General features: G+C 38.1%; 2 protein-coding genes across 2 annotated transcripts in view; both read right to left on the bottom strand.

Moving 5' to 3' along the window:
* LOC145781652 (NFX1-type zinc finger-containing protein 1-like) overlaps positions 1 to 1,828 on the bottom strand; it is a 95,151-nt gene extending 93,323 nt beyond the window's left edge. Inside the window, exon 1 of the mRNA XM_082593327.1 lies at positions 1,666 to 1,828. The gene's annotated coding sequence lies outside the window, so the exon portion shown is untranslated. The remainder of the gene's footprint in view (positions 1 to 1,665) is intronic.
* Positions 1,178 to 18,039, bottom strand: LOC145781653 (NFX1-type zinc finger-containing protein 1-like). The gene is made up of 10 exons (XM_082593328.1): positions 17,978 to 18,039; positions 17,700 to 17,843; positions 11,248 to 11,344; positions 10,513 to 10,655; positions 9,882 to 10,028; positions 4,446 to 4,537; positions 3,871 to 3,960; positions 2,703 to 2,815; positions 1,666 to 1,903; positions 1,178 to 1,182 (listed from the first exon to the last, which is right to left on the bottom strand). The coding sequence occupies exons 1-10, from the start codon at positions 18,037 to 18,039 to the stop codon at positions 1,178 to 1,180; spliced, it is 1,131 nt and encodes a 376-aa protein (XP_082449454.1).
* Positions 18,040 to 18,616: the final 577 nt, after the last annotated feature.

The raw sequence follows: 18,616 nt of genomic DNA on the forward strand, positions 1-18,616 counted from the left end.
ACAAGTCTTTCATCTTATAGCCACAAAGTAGTGACAGATAGTTTTTTTGTAAGATGTGTAATATATTGCCAATGTGATGCCTTTATATCAGGATAAGTATTATCAAGTTTGCAGCGCTGTTTTAATAAAACTCTCAAGTTTTACCGAACAAGGTGACATAAGGAGAGTTGAGCCATTGGTGTCTAGGAGAGTTGAGCCATGATTTTTACATAGTTTAGGTAGGCAATGGCTCAACTCTCCTCAATACTATTGATTTACTTATTATCAAAATCAGTTTTTTGATATTAGATTTATTAAAAGCTTGCAAATGACCAGAATAACGTGAATGATCAAAAGACTTGCTCACAGCAGGGGACCAGAGGGCAATTGTGAACTCAAAATTTCCTTTTTGAAACGTGTGTGACGTCATGATAATTGAATATTAATAATAACAGTATTTATTATTATAATTGATTCAATTATTTTGCTGTCAAACAATTTCCAAAGGGGCACTTCCTCTTCTACACTAGCCTATCGCTTGAAGTAACCGCAAACGGCTGGAAAAGCACTTGGGTTGCAATTTGAAATGGGTTAAACTACTTTTTAGACCAAAAAACTATTGGGGCCCGTCATTGATAATGTTACCGCAACACCACCATTTTGAATTAAATAGTGAAAAAAATAAATCTAACAAGTGACATTGTAACACTGTGTACTGAATAATATTGCATAATTTATTTTGTATTAGATCTTTTGTGTTTATATGGTTTTGACTTTTGGTAGGCAATGGCTCAACTCACCTTGAGACTATGATCAACTCTCCTCCATCGGCGGGAGAATTGAGCCAACTGAATTTTTTATTTTATCGACAAAATACACATATATGCAATGATGTTAGATTAATTTCCTTTTTTGTGTATGAAGGTGAATGGTTACCCTTCAGTTTACCAAATAAATTATTTGTGTAACCTAAAAATTTCGATAGATATTTTCCAAAGTAGAAAAATCGGCTCAACTCTCCTGGGTCTCCCCTACTGTATATTAGAGAAGTTCCATGATTTCAGTATAACTAATATCCAAAAAAGCACTAGAACATTTTTGCACTGAAAAAATGGCATTGTCGAATTGTTTCTTAGCAATTGAATTGTATTCTAACAATATTTCAATACTTTTTACTATTTTCTAAACTCTTAAAATATCACACTAAACAAGATTATATACAACTAAAATTGTACCAGTGCAACATGATTACACTGCACATAATTGTCAATGCTTGCTTGTGTCATAAATTGACAAGATGTCAGAAAAATGCATGGAATCGAAATACGAAACTAATATAAAAAACAACATTTTATGCAAAATCGACCTGAGCACGCAAATTTAAACATTTTGTCAGGCCCCCTGAACTAAAAAAATTTAAAATTCTGTACGGTAGTTCCAAAAAAAGGCATACCTATGAGGGGGCCCAATCCACATACGGAACTAATATAAAAACAATATTTTATGCAAAATCGTTGAAATCAATCTTTTTAGCGCGTGAATTTAGACATTTTGTCGGGCCCCCTTGAACTCACCGGGCCCCGGTGCAATGTACCGGTTGTCCCCCCTCTTGTGGGCCCTGATGACAACATCTCCCACAAGAGGATCGCATGAACTTTGAAGAGCTGTTGATACTAGACTGCTTACTTTTCTTTTCTCTCGGACCCGCTTCATAATTCTCATCGGATCTCCTCGTGAATCCTCTCCATATGTTTGACGAATCGCCATATGGCCATCGTGCTTTTCGTGGCTTTACAACTCTTTTCGCTTCATGGTCAAGTTCAGGGCCAAATTGAGCGTTCCTGCGAGCAAACTCCAAATCGACAAAACCTTTCTTCAGCTGATTTGGATCTCTATCCGCTATCGATGCAAAAAGAAAGTGCCTCTGAAAGCAAACAGTGTCGTCATAAGTACATATACTTTTCGTGTAGTGAGGATTCCGTACGTAAAGTAAAAACTTCAAAGCCGTAAATTGCTTTGTAAAGACGACGATCTTCGTTATGATTTTCGTAGTTCCATTCACAGTGGTGTTTAAAGTATCTAGATTCATCCGAAGTACACAAGGTTGGTTAGTTGGTTGGTTTTCAATGTTTATCCTCGGACTGTAGATAAAGGCTTTTTACGCAGGGCCGGTTACTGAGATTAACAGAGTGAAGGGACCTATTGTTGAAGTGTTGTTACCGGGAATAATTTCATCCACAAAAATACGCCTCATTTGTGCTGACCATCCATTTAGCAAATACATTTTGTGGATCTTAACAAAAAATCGTTTTTTATATGCGTGTAACATGATGACTAAAACTTGCAAGTTTAGCTCCAGAAATGTGTTTATGGGATCTGGTAGTTATCATCAGCACATCTGGCTCATGCTGCGGAAGTTCTGTACAAAAATTTGATCACTTTGAAAAAGTTAGGTTAGGGCAACCTTGATATGCTCTTTAACCGTTCTTGTCTTGAGTGGAGTGCGGACAATTTATGTCCATTATTGTTTTTCACCAAACTGATTGAGAGGACTTGGTTTTGCAGTGCTAAATTACAGAAAGAACTTGAACATAATTTTAACTGAGATTTGGTCTTAGAATACGTTAAAATACATTCTAAGGATACGGATACGGCCTGAGAACACAAATATAGTTTCAAAGACCTATCACAGCACCAATACATGTGAGAATCTTCTTTCTTGCCTTAAATTTGTCAGCAGAAAGGCAAACCAGGTTTCCAAACATCAGTCTTCTCGAAGTTTCCCATTTTACGCGTTGAAGTCGGGAAGGGTTAAAGCGAACTCGATATTGAGTGCCTAAAATAAACCAATGAGATTTCCGTAATAATTAACAGTTCGCTTTACAAACTTCTATTGTCTTTTATCGGCAAGTTACACGTCAAAACTTGCACATTGTACATGCTTTAGCGTACCGGTAGCAGGAATGAAACACATTCAAATAAGACAAGCTACCCTATACCTGTTTTCAGGGCCTGATTAAGGCTCACGAGGGCCCGAGGCACAGCTAAGTTCAGGGGCCCCTATTGGTAATCGCTTTCGATGCAGAGCAGCAGTGATCAACTGAAGCCTAGCATAACAAGTAACTTTCCAAGTAGCAAATCTGCCCAAGACCATGATTGCATTAATAATGATAGAATATGGGTGCAACCTATTTTGTACCCTGAACACTTCGTACTCCCCTTTCGTACCATGAAAAGACCGAGAAAATAATAGAACAAAGCCGAAGTCGCTGATCGGAGTTTCCGCAAACATTTCAAAACTAACCGAACTACATTTTCTTCCTCTCAATGCTAGACTGCAGTTTTATTATTGTTGTTTGGCTTACTCTAACCATGTTTTCCTTCTTTTCGCTATTCGAAAATGCGTTGTTTCAATAAAAACGTGAATCCTGGGCCGTATTGCATGACAGCCCCCATGAATGACTTTTGCTCATTGTGACGTACCTACCCTAACAGGAAAGAAGCAAGACAGTGGGGTGCAATTGCATTGGAATTTTCTAGCTGTAGGCTAGTAGCATTGGTAGGCTAACACAACGTAGGCTAATGACAGTTTTAAAATGTTTGCGGAAACTCCGATCAGCGACTTCGGCTTTGTTTTATCATTTTTTTTTAATCTTTTTAGGGTACGAAATCGGGGGACGAAGTGTTCAGGGGACGAAATAGGCTGCATCCACATAATATTATGCCTCGGTGGGCATCTCAGTGTATGATAGCATGAAATTCTACATTAAAAGTGAAATAACAGAAATATTGTGTACAATGTACAACATTTAACACCAAAAATTGGGCCCCCCCAAAACCAGGGGGCCTGAGGCCTGTGCCTCGTGTGCCTCATGGTTAATCGGGCCCTGCCTGTTTTTCCAGAGAAAGGGTATTCAATCGTTACATCCTCGTACACTTTCAAGTCATGGTGCCTTTGCTTGTGTAGTCTGACCTCTCCATCTGCAAATTATAGCTTTAATTTCGAATGCTTCAATATTAACTTCAACGTTTTAACCCAAATTGCTACATATTTTACTTTGATTTAATTGGTATGTTCAAGGAGACAGCGTGCGTTATACACAAGAAGCAATATTGAGGCAAAAAAATGCAAAAACATCTTAAATAAGATAAAATTTATCAATTTTTTTTTTTTTTGCAGAAGGCAAGTCCACAAACTTCCATAGCCTAACTGTCTTTTTGCTTCGTTAAAGCTCAGCTTTTAAATTAATCACTTTTTTTATAACTTTTCTTAAGACAGATCTACATGGTGCCTCCCAAATTATTTTTCTAGATTCTCTATTAAACACGACCATCATTCTAACTACAAGTTTTCAAATACCACTAAAAATGTAATAGTAATCTTTGAATTTTGGCGTATCGATTCATAAAGACATAAAAACAACAGCTTCATATGAAGAAGCTTAGGCTACTCAAAATACACTAACCAAGAGTAAAGCATTGCTGTATTCCTTGTCTTAAAGGCCTCACAAAATCTTCTCGGAGTAAACGAAACTGCACGTCCAGGTAATGATCAGAACTGTTAATATAATCGTGTAAACTGTTAGATTACAGACAATTTATTCGCCCAATGAAATCTAGAAACAACTTTGTGATAGCTGCCTATGAATAACGTCGTTTCCTTGAAAGAAACAAATGAACAGTGAACTTTGACGACCACTTGACCAAACAGTCCTATTGCAAAGAACTCACACTACTAAACAATATATTATCAGCTAATGACTTTCAAAACACAAAAATGTAATGAAATCAACGTTGATAGATTGATAAATTGATTGCAGCTCAATATTTCTCAAGCTTGATCGTGGCGGTTTTACATATTCAAAAAGGCTGAGAGCCTTTAACACAGGCTCCGATACAGATGCTGGCACAGTGTAAAGTTTTCGCTTGTTATTTGAAGTGTTGTTGTTGGTCCTGGGTATGATGCAGACCTTCATCCGTCAAGAGGAGAGGTAGGATCTTACCCCAAGTGGGCACATTGGCGTAGAAACACGCACCGCAATAATAGGTCCTATCTGTTAAGACTGGATGCCCTTGCTAGGCAGATCGGTACCGAAAGCGAAGGCTAGGTACAAATTACAATGGCTATAAAGGCTGTGCCTTGAAACAAGGAAAACTAAAGTCATATCAGTCAACCGAACTCGTTAGTTGTATTACAGAGGCAGCGAGTTACCAAGACCGCTCTTGTCTTTCAGCAAGGGCTTCTCAAGCAAGAGCATGACTTCCTGTGGAAAAAATTGATCCAAACACCTTTGATAACGAAGAAGGTCCGGATTAAAACTGGACACACTTGTGCCGGTAAATTGTACAACCCGCCTCGTGCAGCTGAATAGGAAACTGTCCATGAAGTGCGTTAACAGAACGCCCACATCAAGAGTTGAACCACCATTGGTTGTTTGCATACCGAGATATCACGACGATACGATCGTAAGGCATGTATGCAGTCTTCGAAATTAGCCTCGGCATTCGGCAATTGCCGAAGCAGATGTATGAATGGCACATTAGCCTCGGCAATAAAAATGCCGAGGCCACACGAGCGCTTGTAAGGACCACAAGATTACAAAAATAATCCTAATTTTCTTAGACCACACCAGACTAGGAGGTTGATTCAATCTTACTGTTGCTTGATGTTTTTATTTGGGTTACTTTCTACTTCGCCGCCGCTTAGACACTGCCCACTGCCCAGCTGGGAGAATTGAATCTTTTATAGAAATATCACCCTATTTGCATTGATTCAACGCCAGTAGACGTCAAATTATTGTAAGCATTTACTCCTTATCGCGCTTCGCCTTCCGTTATCTCTTCCAGCTGTATCAGAAACGATCGCGCCGCTTTCACAACGAACCACACAACATCAACAGACGTCGAATACATGTAAGTAATAGGTTAACGCGTTAACCTGTAGAGTGAGCTTTGTTAATAGCAGTTTGCAATAGATGTCTGGTTGCGTAACAACAACAGGTGCAATTTTATGCGCTGACAATGCTCATGTGAACTATAAAAAAAGTTTGCAACCTTATAAATACTGGCTTAATTGTTACGCAAAAGTTATTCTTTCATCGAATGCTTGTTCTTTACCAGTGTCATTGCCGATATAAATCATGGTAAAGGAAGATACAGTTAAAAAGTGGAATTTACCTGCCATAGGTTATGAAACAGAGGGGACAGAAGGAAAAGTTAGTGTAGTATTTTGCAAAATTTGTAAAGAATTTTATGACGGAAACAAATCGGAATTAGAAAAGCTACGGGGCCCAGTTAAAAAAGTAGTACAAAATTGGTAAATGGTACTTCGGCAGTAAAGAAAAGTAATGCTTCCGATCATATGACATCGCGCGTTCATGAACGGGCAGTTTTGCGTCTTCAAGCTTAAGCTTCAAGCGTCTTAAGAAATGACGTCGTCGTCATTACTTATTGGGCATTGTTGTTACGCAATACAACCGGTCGGGAAAATTAAATCGATTTGTGCTGACTCGAACGTTGAATCAACGCAAATTAACATACTTCCATCCCCCCCCCCCCGTTTAACATGAATTATCGTAACAGCGTGCGTATCGCGTTGCTCGCTTTATCGTTACTTTTGGTAGTATCACATCATAACAAATCAAACAATACGGTCTTGATAGACTACTCTATTATATTTTTCGCTTCTCGTTTTACATGTTGTGGTAGCCCACAATTTTTTCGTAATATACGTTCACAGCAATTGCCGAGGCAATTTCAACTTTTGCCGTTTGGCCTCGTCAACGTTTTTGCCGAAGCAAAAATATGCTAATTTCGAAGACTGTGTATGTCCATTGCACACAGGCTTAACCGTATTAAGACTGGGGTTGGGCATAATGTGCCCACCCCAATTTCAAACGAATGTATTTTAATGGGCATACGTGCTAATAAGCTGAAATTTCTTGACTTTTCCTAAATATTACTTGGCTAAACGTATTTAAAGTTTCGTGGCTATACCTGATTCAGTTTGAGAGATATTGTACTGTTTTTAGCTTGTACCTTGAAATATTTCATTGATTTGCTCCTGGAGTGAGAGCAGATTGCGCTTGGTTGGTTTCTTTTATAAAAAGAGTGACAGATCATCGATCGTTTATTCAGAGGCGCCAAGCCGCCAAGCCGAGTCGCCTAATGAGTTTATCGCGCGTGTAATTTGATTAGTTGTGAAGAAGACACTGCATGATGATTTGTGTCTGGTGTAAATTGCATACAATTACTTCTATCTGTGACTGAAACAAAACCATTTATTTTACGCAACGGATATATTCTTCTTGGAATAACCTACTTCAAAGTTCGGTTGCTTTGTCTATCAGTTTTCAGTCTTTAGATGTCCCTCTAATGTGAAATTGGCGAAATGAAGCAGATATCGACAGAAAAAAATAACAATATGTCGATGAAATGTATTTTGAAAATGAATTCGCATATGTATATGAAGGAATTTCGAACTAGATAAGTTGTCTAATACAAGTCAAGTGCATCACTTTACTAATTGGGGAATGGTATATAATGCTATGAATGATATATCTCTAACCTCGTACAAGCCTGATGGCAGCAAGTGCCATGTTTTCATCGATTCAATATCATCAGCTGTTGAATCGATTTAATAATCGACAAGTTTGGAATGAGAGAATGCTTGCACACGATCGCTTATACTATAGGATTCTTATATCGAATCAACGTTAGACGAGTTTGATTTATCGTAAACTTGGCTGCCTCCAATGACTGCACAAGTGGACGTTGCTTATTGTTATGTTTCAAAAGATAAGCGTTAGAACAGCACACTGCTGTTTCAGCTTTGATTTATTATCATCATGGTGAACCGATGTAAAATGACGTAACTCGTGGATATAGAATGCGAAAAGTCTGTAACTTTATATTTTCGCACTACGTTTTTGTTTTGCATCTGTTTCTGCAGAAACGTGGTAAATAAACAATTCCTGATTTCGCTAATTGGATTGTTCTAAACATCGGCAAACCGTTGCAATTTATACCCAGCTCGAAAACTCGATAAGTTTGGCATTAGTTCTACGTTGCTAGACGTTGAATCAACATAAATATGACAAATTGTACGAGCTGTGTATCAACGTGTAGATCGAGTAACAGCGTGATTTGTTTCTTTTTTCTCTCTGAAATGCATATAGTATATAGCTAACGGAGGTTACGGTACACAAGCCATGCATAAGGATAAGCTGGTTTACACTGGCGCGAGAGAACAACCATCAAAATTAATTTAGTCGAGTGTTGTGATGCCAAATAAAAGATTTCACAACGCGGGCGGTCGCTACGCATCATTGTTTGACTTATAACCCGTAGACTGCTGTCCTCCGGTTTGTTTTTCGCACCCAGGGATGGGGGCGACTGGAGTGGCCTCTCCAGAGTGCTGGCCTGGGCGTCTGTATGGAGGTCTTGCGCTGCCCAAAAACACAACAGGACCCTCCTCTCTGCCTCTCCGGCGTGGTCCAAGGGAACGCAAAGCGTGACACTCGGCGACGGTTTGGCTGCAGGAGTTGCCGGAAGGATGTCAGAGTTTGACAGTCGACCGCCTCACGTACTCCACTCCGGATTTTCTGTCTGGGTTGTCTCCCGTAGCCTTTCCCAGGACTGGATGTAGCCGCAAGACAGCGGAGGTTTTTGAATCAGGGTTTGCCTTCCCCGAGACGAACTGCCGTCCAAGGCTGACGGGCTCCGTCTGCCCGGCTGTTGTACTGTCTTTTGTCTGGCCTCTCACCTCTAACCTGCCCGACATGGTTAAACCTGCCAGGGGCTACGAGCCCCCTTCGGTATAGCCCACAGGATCCTTGAGGTACTCAAGCCTCCCCACCGCGGCAAGGTAACAGTACGGGGAGAAGAACATTGTAAACCGACTCTATTAGCTTGTATCATGCAACTACAAAACAAACCGTGGTTATTGTTCAATGATTTTGATGTAACGCAGATGTTCAGTCGATATAACTCGCTCGCTGTAATACGGTATTGAATAGAATCAAAGTATTTTGATTTCATTTGCATTTGATAGTTCAATTCAATTCAATTCAATTAATTTTTCTTTGTCGGAAAACAACAGCAATGATAAAGTTACACCATTGTCACGCAGATCCAACGTCAAACGACGTAAAAACGTTGCTGCGATTGAAACAAACAGAAATAAAATCGTTTCCATGTGCTTGTTCTCCACTGGCAAATCGGTTATTTTTACGTCGATTCAACGACTAAAGACGTTGAATCAACGCAAAAGGAGTGGAATGGTTAGCTGTGTAAGAATATATTTTTTGCTGCTTGTAGCCAAATCTGCCTACATCTCAAGCAACACTTGTTTCCGATATTCGCATCTTTTCAAACAAACTGAAGTCAAATAAACAATTTTTACGTCTAAGCACTGTGGTCAAACGTTGAGTCGATATAATAATGTCGCACTTTTGCCGGCTGGATGATTACAGAATAAATAGTTTCTCGGCAGTTGATGAGCAGTTACGGTTGTTAGTTTGAGAGACATAACGCAAAGTGTTATTACCGTGGGAATACCGTGACCTCATTATCTCAAGCCGAGCAAGATAAAGCCTTGTTTCTTTATTATAATTTACATCTAACTTTGGCGATTTGATGCCTGTCTAATAAATCTATTATAGCTATAGATATACACATGATTTGAAGACAAGTTTGAATTTGTTGGAAAGTCAGATAAATTTTCTTTCACTTGGTAAAATATCTAACTGACAGCATGCATATCAAAGGCGTAATAAACGTTCAAAAGCCGTGGGCATTTTATGCCCCCCCCCCCCAACTCAGGGAATCCCTTCAGAGCCCAGTCTTAATACGGTTAAATCTGGCGGTACGTGATCATGTGCATATCTCAAAGTCATACTAACTTGTTGTAAGCTGAACCGATAAGATTGGTTCTTACAAAGGGCGTGTCCAATCCGTTGATGTCATCACTTTCAGGAAAAACAGAAATGTCTCGAAAGTTGTTTGGAGGGGTTTCTTGGTGCATTTGATTTTGATAAAAATCTTCACCTCTGAAAATATTCAAGCAAGGCATTTATTTTTTATTGTTCCTAGAAAGAAGCAGTGTCTGGATACGGGGTAGCCTAAAATGTAACTTGGGCTGTTGAACCATGCAACTGGAGTGTCAGTGGATACCCTATGTTGCAATCGACTGCGAAAAAATGAAACGGCGGACAGCAGTTTTTCCCCAATGCCATGCAGCCTCGACAACACCGTTTGTTTTTATAACATTGTTGCCAACTAGAGCTTTTTTACGTGAATATCTCCACTCCTTTGTAGAAATTTGTGTTGTGATTTACTGAAGAATTATTATAAAATGATCAAAATCGTAATGAATTATTATTATTTTTCCAAAAATTAAAGATATAGACTACTGTATGATACAAAAGCTATAGGCTACAGTATAATATTCACATATTATATCAGTTACAAACTGTAGCTGACCTTAACTGAAAATTACATACTAATATAAAATTAAGTCTTTTCATGGCTCACCTAACAACAACTTGTTTACGATATTTTTTATTCATTTCTTCTAAAACATCGTTAATCTCATTAATGCGTAAAGCGATGTCGTTTTCTGAACCGATCTTTGAAGCTGAAGCGACTTCTTTTACAACAGTAAGTAGTAGAAACGTCTGGAATATGTGGAAATCAGATTTATTGCTTTTGGAAAAATACGTTATAAAAAGCTCATTGAAAAACAGGTGGAAACCATACAATTATAAATTGATACAATTGTAAACACATAAAACTAGAAGCCAATATAGCATTTTTAAAGACCGACTCATAACTGCGGAAATCCTAAAGTCCTTTCGATTGCGCTTTATAGCTTACCCTGGGACCGAAGTAAAACTACCAAGTCAGACTTCACAATATTTTCAAAGCCCATCAACGTCTGAAAACACATCGGACTCTTTCGTATTCATTTCTAAGACTTCGACTTGATGGTGTTAGTGGTGTGACCAGAAGAACAATTTAAGAAGCGGAGATGAAGCAAATGTATAAAACATAGGCTATGCTTACAAACCAAATCTCCTTAATTAAAGAAAAAGTAATGGAGATTGTATGTGTTTATTAAAACGAATAGTTTATTTTCTAGAACAAAAAAATATTTGAACAATTTGTTCCCCACCCATTTCTATCATTTTCTGCTTTACTTCCCTGAAAAGTAAAAACCGAGGAAAATCGCAAGTAGCACGTAAACACGTGGCCGTAGCCATCAGTTACCTCATTTTCTGACGTTGTGGGGATGCGTTCCAGCAAAGCCTTCAACAAATCCAACGTAGTTGAAATGTACAGGGAAGCAAGATTTGTTTTGGTTGATCTGCGGTGCACAAAGTTTTGTTAGGACTTACGATCATCGAATCGAAATAAAAAATGTTTTTTGTCTAAATGTTTGTCATTAAAAAAAAAAGCGAAGAAAATGTATCAAGAGAATGAACAACCAACAGCTACTAGTGACCGGCTTTATCATTAAGATTGTCACTCACTACTCAAGTATAGGCCATCTTTACAACTTATCACACTACTCGCATTCATCTTGCTATTTTCGCATCGCTCACTGCTTCCGCAGTTTAAAAATTCCGTATGATTATTAGCATGGACCTACATCCCACTTCATGTGGGGAACATATCGAGAATCTTTCTGCTCAAGAAAACAACTCGTAACGGTTTATCCATTTTCTACACCATTCCACCTATGAAACCCAAGGCGTCGAAAGTCTGACTGTCTATGATGCAAATTAAAACTTAAACGAAAAAAAAATTTCAAGTCTGCAGTAGACTTAGCTTCTGATCACAACAAAGACTTACTGATAGGTTGTATATCAAAGCCAATCCTATATGCAATAAAATTACATTCTCTGGAAAATGTGGAGTAATGGAGGTATGCGCGAAATGGAACAAACGAATACCAATATGATTGGTTGTGGTTAATTTCAAATCTTTATCCTCGGACTGAGAAAGTTTCCGAAATTCCTGGCAGTTTTGCATGCAGAGGCTTTGAACAAGAATAGCGAGTAGTCCATAAACTGCGTTGCTCAAGCGCACACCTAGAGCCGAAACAGCGCCGCTTGATCTTGAAAATTCTTCGTTCATAAAGCCAGACGCTTAACTGCAGGGTAAACAGTCCAGTAGTGGATATTCAGCATCATGAAAAAACCTTTCTGTATTTTCAAAAAACATTGCAAATATAAAAACGTGTAACATAGATTGGCATAAAAATTTACAGATTGACCTAGTTTGCATAGCGTAGGCTGCAGTATTTTTTGACATGAAATTATAAGCAGCAGTGGAGAACAATGTGGCAAGAACTAGTGGTACGGTACTGATGAGCCCAGCCTCATGGGCGAAACACGTGTCTATCGTTGAGTTCTTGCTACACTCGACTGCCGAGAAACACATCATCAATGTGTCAGTTTTCATTTGCTGAATAATTCGTCATACCCATCTTTAATTAATCCACGAAGAAATCGCTCCAGATTCTTCGTAAATCTATTTTTGACGATTGTAGTTAAAACGGCGCCATAACAATCCGGGGGACTTTCCGCGCGGCACATTTTTCCAATGACTTCGAAGACAGTTTGAATCATTTCTGAGAGCATTATATGTAAATTTTTATACAGAGATTAACCGATTTGCCATAACTTACTTGTTTTACACGGTACCACATTCGTCGCTGCTTTCTATTAATTTTACGTGGAAACATAAACGCAAAACATTTTTTTTATACAAACTGAAGCAAAATAAAGTATGTTTGCCACTGGTAGCCTATTCCTGCCGGTCTAGCGTGTTTTATTGCTTTGCAGCTAGCCATGCTTGCAATCAATAGCTTTCGGCCAACAGTTACGGCAAGTCACACGCATGCCGTATAACCTGTCAACCTGACCAAGCACAAAGCCCAACCTCACCTTATCAACTGCACTTCTACAAACCTGTCAAGGTTTAAATATCTTGGCAAGCGGAAAATGATGCGGTAACGCATTTAGGGGGGCATTTGGTCGTGCTCCCTTAAATGCGTTACCGCAATACCGCATCATCATGCTCCGTTTCACAAAAAAATAAAATAACTAAAAAATGAAAAGAAAACGCACTTTCATGAATTTTTGCAAAAATTTCTCGCTCGCTGAAGCACATTGCAAGCGACTGCGCCTGAAGGCGCGTGCTTTAAGAGTGGATAGTTAGTTCTGTGTCCCTCACAATTAGGGAAAACATGCCATATTTTAGATTAAAAACGTTGCTCATACAACTATGTTCAGATAAACATCAAATTAACCTTTTTTAAAAGTATGAAATCAACTACTTGTGTGCTGTAAGAAAATCTGAGAGTCACCTCCGACGCATTATCGAAACTTCGCTGCTACGTAAAAATCGTGAATATCACAAACAAGATGTTGTTTTAGTTATGTTGCAAATTTTTTTTAGAAAAAAAGCCTAAATAATTGCCCTTTTTTCTAACAAACTTTTAAGTAAAAAAAATTACTGAGCCATAAAATAAGCAAAAAGTGACCAAGCAAAGGTAAAATTTGTGAAATGTACTAGTGTGGCATGTCCTCCAAACCCCGTACATATCGTTGCTTCTTTTCTCTTAAAACTGTTGCTTTGTTGAAAATGATGCAAACTATGGTGAAACATTGAATTAGTTTATGACAGCCTGCTATGCGCAGTAACGGGTTAGTAAACTTAGTTTTATCATGATTTTATGCAGCAAAAGCAAACATCGCTCTACTTAGCGTTGTGTTTATTTTACCACTTAAAACATAAAATGCTGAAAAGTCTTCACCTTCGTCCATTTCTAGTCGCAACCTTTCAGAAAAACCAGCTCCTGCCTTCGCCAGTCCTAGTATGATTTGGCTTCCTGTGATTGTATCGCTTTTTGCCATGTTTTTCAATACTTTGTAGCTGGTTGGAGAAGCTTGAGCATTTTGCTTTCTATGTCGTCTGTAGCTTTGGTCATGTAATAAAAGTAACATTAATATTTGGTATAAGGAAGCTTATTTGATTGCGTTAAATAGACTACTGCTGTTTCAATTGTCACTTTGAATAAAATATTTTCAAAGCAGTAAGCAATATTATATCTACGTTGCTTTAATTTCGCTTTCGTCATACGAACATTATAATTTCGTCCTGAACTACAGTATAAAATTATCACAATCAATACCTGTAGTCCTGCGGCAGGCTACATGATATGTTCTTAAATAGGTGAACTATTTTATTGTGTGATTCTGTTGTGGTGTTTCCTCGAATACTGAACTATAGTAACCTTTAGTTACGCAATCTTTTATTGTGAAATCTGCTCCTAGAAAATTTTGTGTACGTGACATTCTCGAAACTTATTTGACTTGTTGGCCGGAAGAATGAATTCTTGTGATGTAATGTTACCCTAGTTTCTGGAAGATTCTGGTCCAAACAAACCTGTTATAAATAGTCGTCTGATTTGATTAGAGTTGTTATGAGAATTGTGTTGAGAGTTGTTTTTAGAGTTGTGTATAAAAGTATATTGAAGACGATTGTAGAGTTCCAGTCGATATTAAATAGATTGTAAAGTGGAAGTAATAGCCAATTGTAAAGCAGCTGTTGCAAGTAGTAGTGTATAATTATTTTGAAATCGAGGAAGCTTTTGCTGTTCAGAATTTGATTTCTTTGTATGCTGGAAGTGGTGAACCATTTGTTAGTTCAAGCATTTCATCTATCATCTTACAAGTACAACTATTTGGCCATTTACCTGACTTTTTAACGTTTGATATCTCAATAAACTACGTTATCAACCTTTCCGAAGTCTTTTTATGTGTAAGAACTAGAAAGAATGGTAACAAAAAGAAAACAAAGTCGGAGTCTCATACGCTAAACGCACTGTGAATTTAGAAGTCTGAGACGAAAAACAGCCAACAGTGAAATTTTTTAACAATTCAACAAATTATCTAAATAAAATTTCGTTCCAACATAAGTCTCTTTTATTTTGTTTTGTTTCAACTTAACAGTCTTGTTGAAAAAACTTGTCAAATTAGTTCGCCAACGAGAAAAGTTTGCTTACGATTCTTTTAATTTCTGGCAAACTTTAGTAAGGTTTTACAAAACTACAACCGTTCTTTAGTAAAAAAAAGTGCAGGGAAAAAAATGAGAAACCACCAGTGCAATGATTTTCAACCAGTGCCCCACGAAACTCCGACTATTCATGGAAGATAGTCAAGCAGTGGTCTACGGTGATCATTTTTTGGGTGTCTACTTTTTTTCAGCAGGCTTTAAACACACACTAGACTTGCAGTTTGCTCAATAGTTATCCATATCAAAATAAACTGATGTGATAGGATATAAAAACTTATTGTGCAAATCAACAGTGTTGTACGTTGACGGCGTCAACTTTTTGTTGACGCTGAGGCTAGCGCCGTCAATTTATTTTTTAGTTGACAGAAGTGATAGCGCCGTCAACTATTTGGCCGATTTTAAGCGTCAAGCGCTATGCGTCATTTTTTGTTTTCATGGAAAATCTCGTTTCACAATCAGAGTTTCACGATGTATTCTGGCCAGCGCGACTCATCCGAATTACCCGTTTTCGCGTTGGTTGGAATGGCTACCTGGAATACAAGCGGAAGAAGTTCGCCAAATGGTGATCACTCATATCGTGAGCAGTATCGAGAACGAGGGATCAGAGAGAGAAAGAGGAAAATCAATGAATGTCATCGTAGAGGTTGAAAACACATTATTTCAAGAGCTCTATACCCTTGAAAACAGCGATGTTGGTGCAGTGGACCTCGTTAAAAGATTTATATATGCTAAACCAGGGGTGGGGAACCTTTTTAGTATTGCGAGCCACATAAAATGAGAAATAACACAGGCGAGCAACTAAAAAATTCGAAATTTATTTACAGATAAAAAATGCAGCCAAGTAGACAATGATTTATTTCACTTTCACAGCCAGTGGGATGGCTGAAAGCTTTTTTTATTTTTGGTGAGTCGTGTGATGTCTGCTGACAGGGAAGTTGTTGCAACTCTTAACTGCATCTCCATGTTTTTATCAGTCAGTCTGGAGCGAAGCCGATGGATTAACTAGTCACAGGCCATTCGCAATATACCGAGAATGCAGAGCCTACTCTTTTTTGAGCTGTTGTTTCAATATATTTTGGGTAAAGAAATTTTGACACGGGCCACATGGAACAGCCACGCGGGCCGCATTCGGCCCGCGGGTTCCCCACCCCTGTGCTAAACCATCACAGCACACTTGGAACGGTGATTTCTTTCCGAATAAACGTTTTCAAGACTTGTTCTTGAAATACAACACACCAATACCATTCAGCGCTACTGTGGAACGCATTTTTTCGCTTGGAAAGGATATCATGCGTCCCAAACGCAGCAGATTGTCAGATAAACGTTTTGAAATGCTTGTGTTTCTACAAGTAAATAACTAATAAGCTAAGCAGCTAATTACAATACAGTCTCAAAACATAAAACCTGCTCTTTATTTATAGCTATTGTTAGCCTAAACTTGGTTGAAATACTTCCGTTTTGTGAGACCCTGGCTAAAATAGCGCTAGAAATTAGCGCTGACGCCGTCAATTTCTTTAAGAGCTTACGCAATACTTACGCCGTAAAGTTTTTAGGCAATTCGCGCTGACGCTGACGCCGTCAATTTATTTCATTGACGCGTACAACACTGCAAATCAAGCATATGTTTGAAACTTGTTAAAAGATGTGATCACCCAAAAAATTCTCACTGTACGCCGCTGGTCAAAAGTGTTTGCGCAAAAAGACACAGCGCTCATTGGATGTACCATTATGATTCTATACAGTATTATTCAATAGTGATGCCAAGACAATCTGAGTATTTCTTGGTACAAGTGCAATATTTTTGTGCACGTTTTGCCTTTCATAGACTGTTAAGCCTATTTTACAATTTAGCCTACACTTTACAGCAGCAAAACGAACCCAAGTACCATACTGAAAATAAAGAGATGATCAATAGCTAAACGTGATTGAGATTATTATTTGGCCACAACACAACTTAGATTTCTCTGTGTTCTGTAAGATATTTGTAATGTAAAGTAGGCTATTCCGTGGCGCAAACAAGATTGAAAAACATTACACTGCTGTAATGTGACGTGTAAAAGCAACAATCTTTTCTTCAAATATAAAAAAACAATAGCCAGGACAGAGTGACATTTTACTAATTATTATCAGCAATCAGCATGACATTTAAGAATGATTCTTTCATTGTTATCGATCAAAAGGGAAAAAATGAAAGCCTATTCACTCTGAAGTGGCTATATTTAAGGCGCATTTCGCTGTGTTATAGTGTGATCAAACAGTTTTGATTCGTGGTAGTGTTGCCAGATAAAAAATTCTTGTCAAATCTAGAAAATTTCCCAAGTTAGGTTTGTTATTTTCCTAAAACTTAAAAATTTTTCAAGTCATATTGTATGTTTTTGTCATCAACGGCTTTGACGTTTTCTCAAATTAGTGTAAAATTCCTTATCTGGCAGCACTCAAGGTGAAAGGCGTCATAAATACGGCTACTTATTTAAAAAATAAAGGAAATTTTGCAGTAAGTTGTCAGTAAATTAAATGCTTCGTAAAGATTTTGATAACATCAAATTCTTTATGGCCTGGTCGTAATCGATAAGCTTGATTGGGCATTGCTGCACCATACAAAAGTTTGTTCACCAATTCAAAAATTCAGTTATCACCTTGTGCCTTGCCTTTTTGCATTGGCATTTCGTTGACTACTTCCTAGTTTGAGTCTTTTCGGATTCAATTCATCGTCATGACGTTGATCATATGTTTCTTTTCTGTTGGGTTCATGTTCTTCTTGGACATATAAAGAAACCCGCCTGCAAAGTAAAGTAATGTTACCAAAAGTTTAATAATGTGTTTACGGGTTACGGCACAAAACATTGAAGAAATGTATCTCAAGTTCACACAATCACACGACAAACATCACATCACTTTCACTGTTCTTTTTTACCTTTTTCTGCCTTTGCTTGCAGGCGTAGGGCTCCGCCAACGATCCCTGTTTGGAGTAGCCATTGGTATCACAACATTTTCACCAGCCTACGTTCCACAATGTTATGAAAATAATTTTAACTAAAAATCACTTATCACTGTGAATTGCAGATGAAGTGCAGTGCTTCCACTTCTGACAATTGATAAATCCTCTTCAATTTCCTTTTTTGTCCTGAAAAATCCCTTTTTCCTCAGTCGGAAATCTTTCAAAGTTTCCTTCATAGGCGAGGTTATTTTTAACGTTATTGAGGTTAAAAAAGGTGCTAATACAACTTTAAAGTTTTTATAATCTCAGTTAAAGCTATTTTAATCTCGATTTTATTCAATAGCACCGGTATGTTGAAGCTACGTTGCTTTATTAGAACAGTAGGCTGCACAAAAGCAGCCCATATTTTACAATAACATGGTTTACTTCCTTTGTTCACTGTCCAGTCAAAAAACTGCTTGTCAGTGTCAGTTAGTCGGTTCTGGGACATTTACCACCTGGAGTCCTGGACATCATTTACCAATTACCACTCTCATCTTTCCTACCCGGAGTTCCTAACCTATCCCTAACAGCAAAAATGTACAGGTGGTAAATGTCCAGTTTCAACGAATTATC

The sequence above is a fragment of the Aplidium turbinatum genome, chromosome 13 (genome assembly GCF_918807975.1).
Source record: "Aplidium turbinatum chromosome 13, kaAplTurb1.1, whole genome shotgun sequence".
NCBI lineage: Eukaryota > Metazoa > Chordata > Ascidiacea > Aplousobranchia > Polyclinidae > Aplidium > Aplidium turbinatum.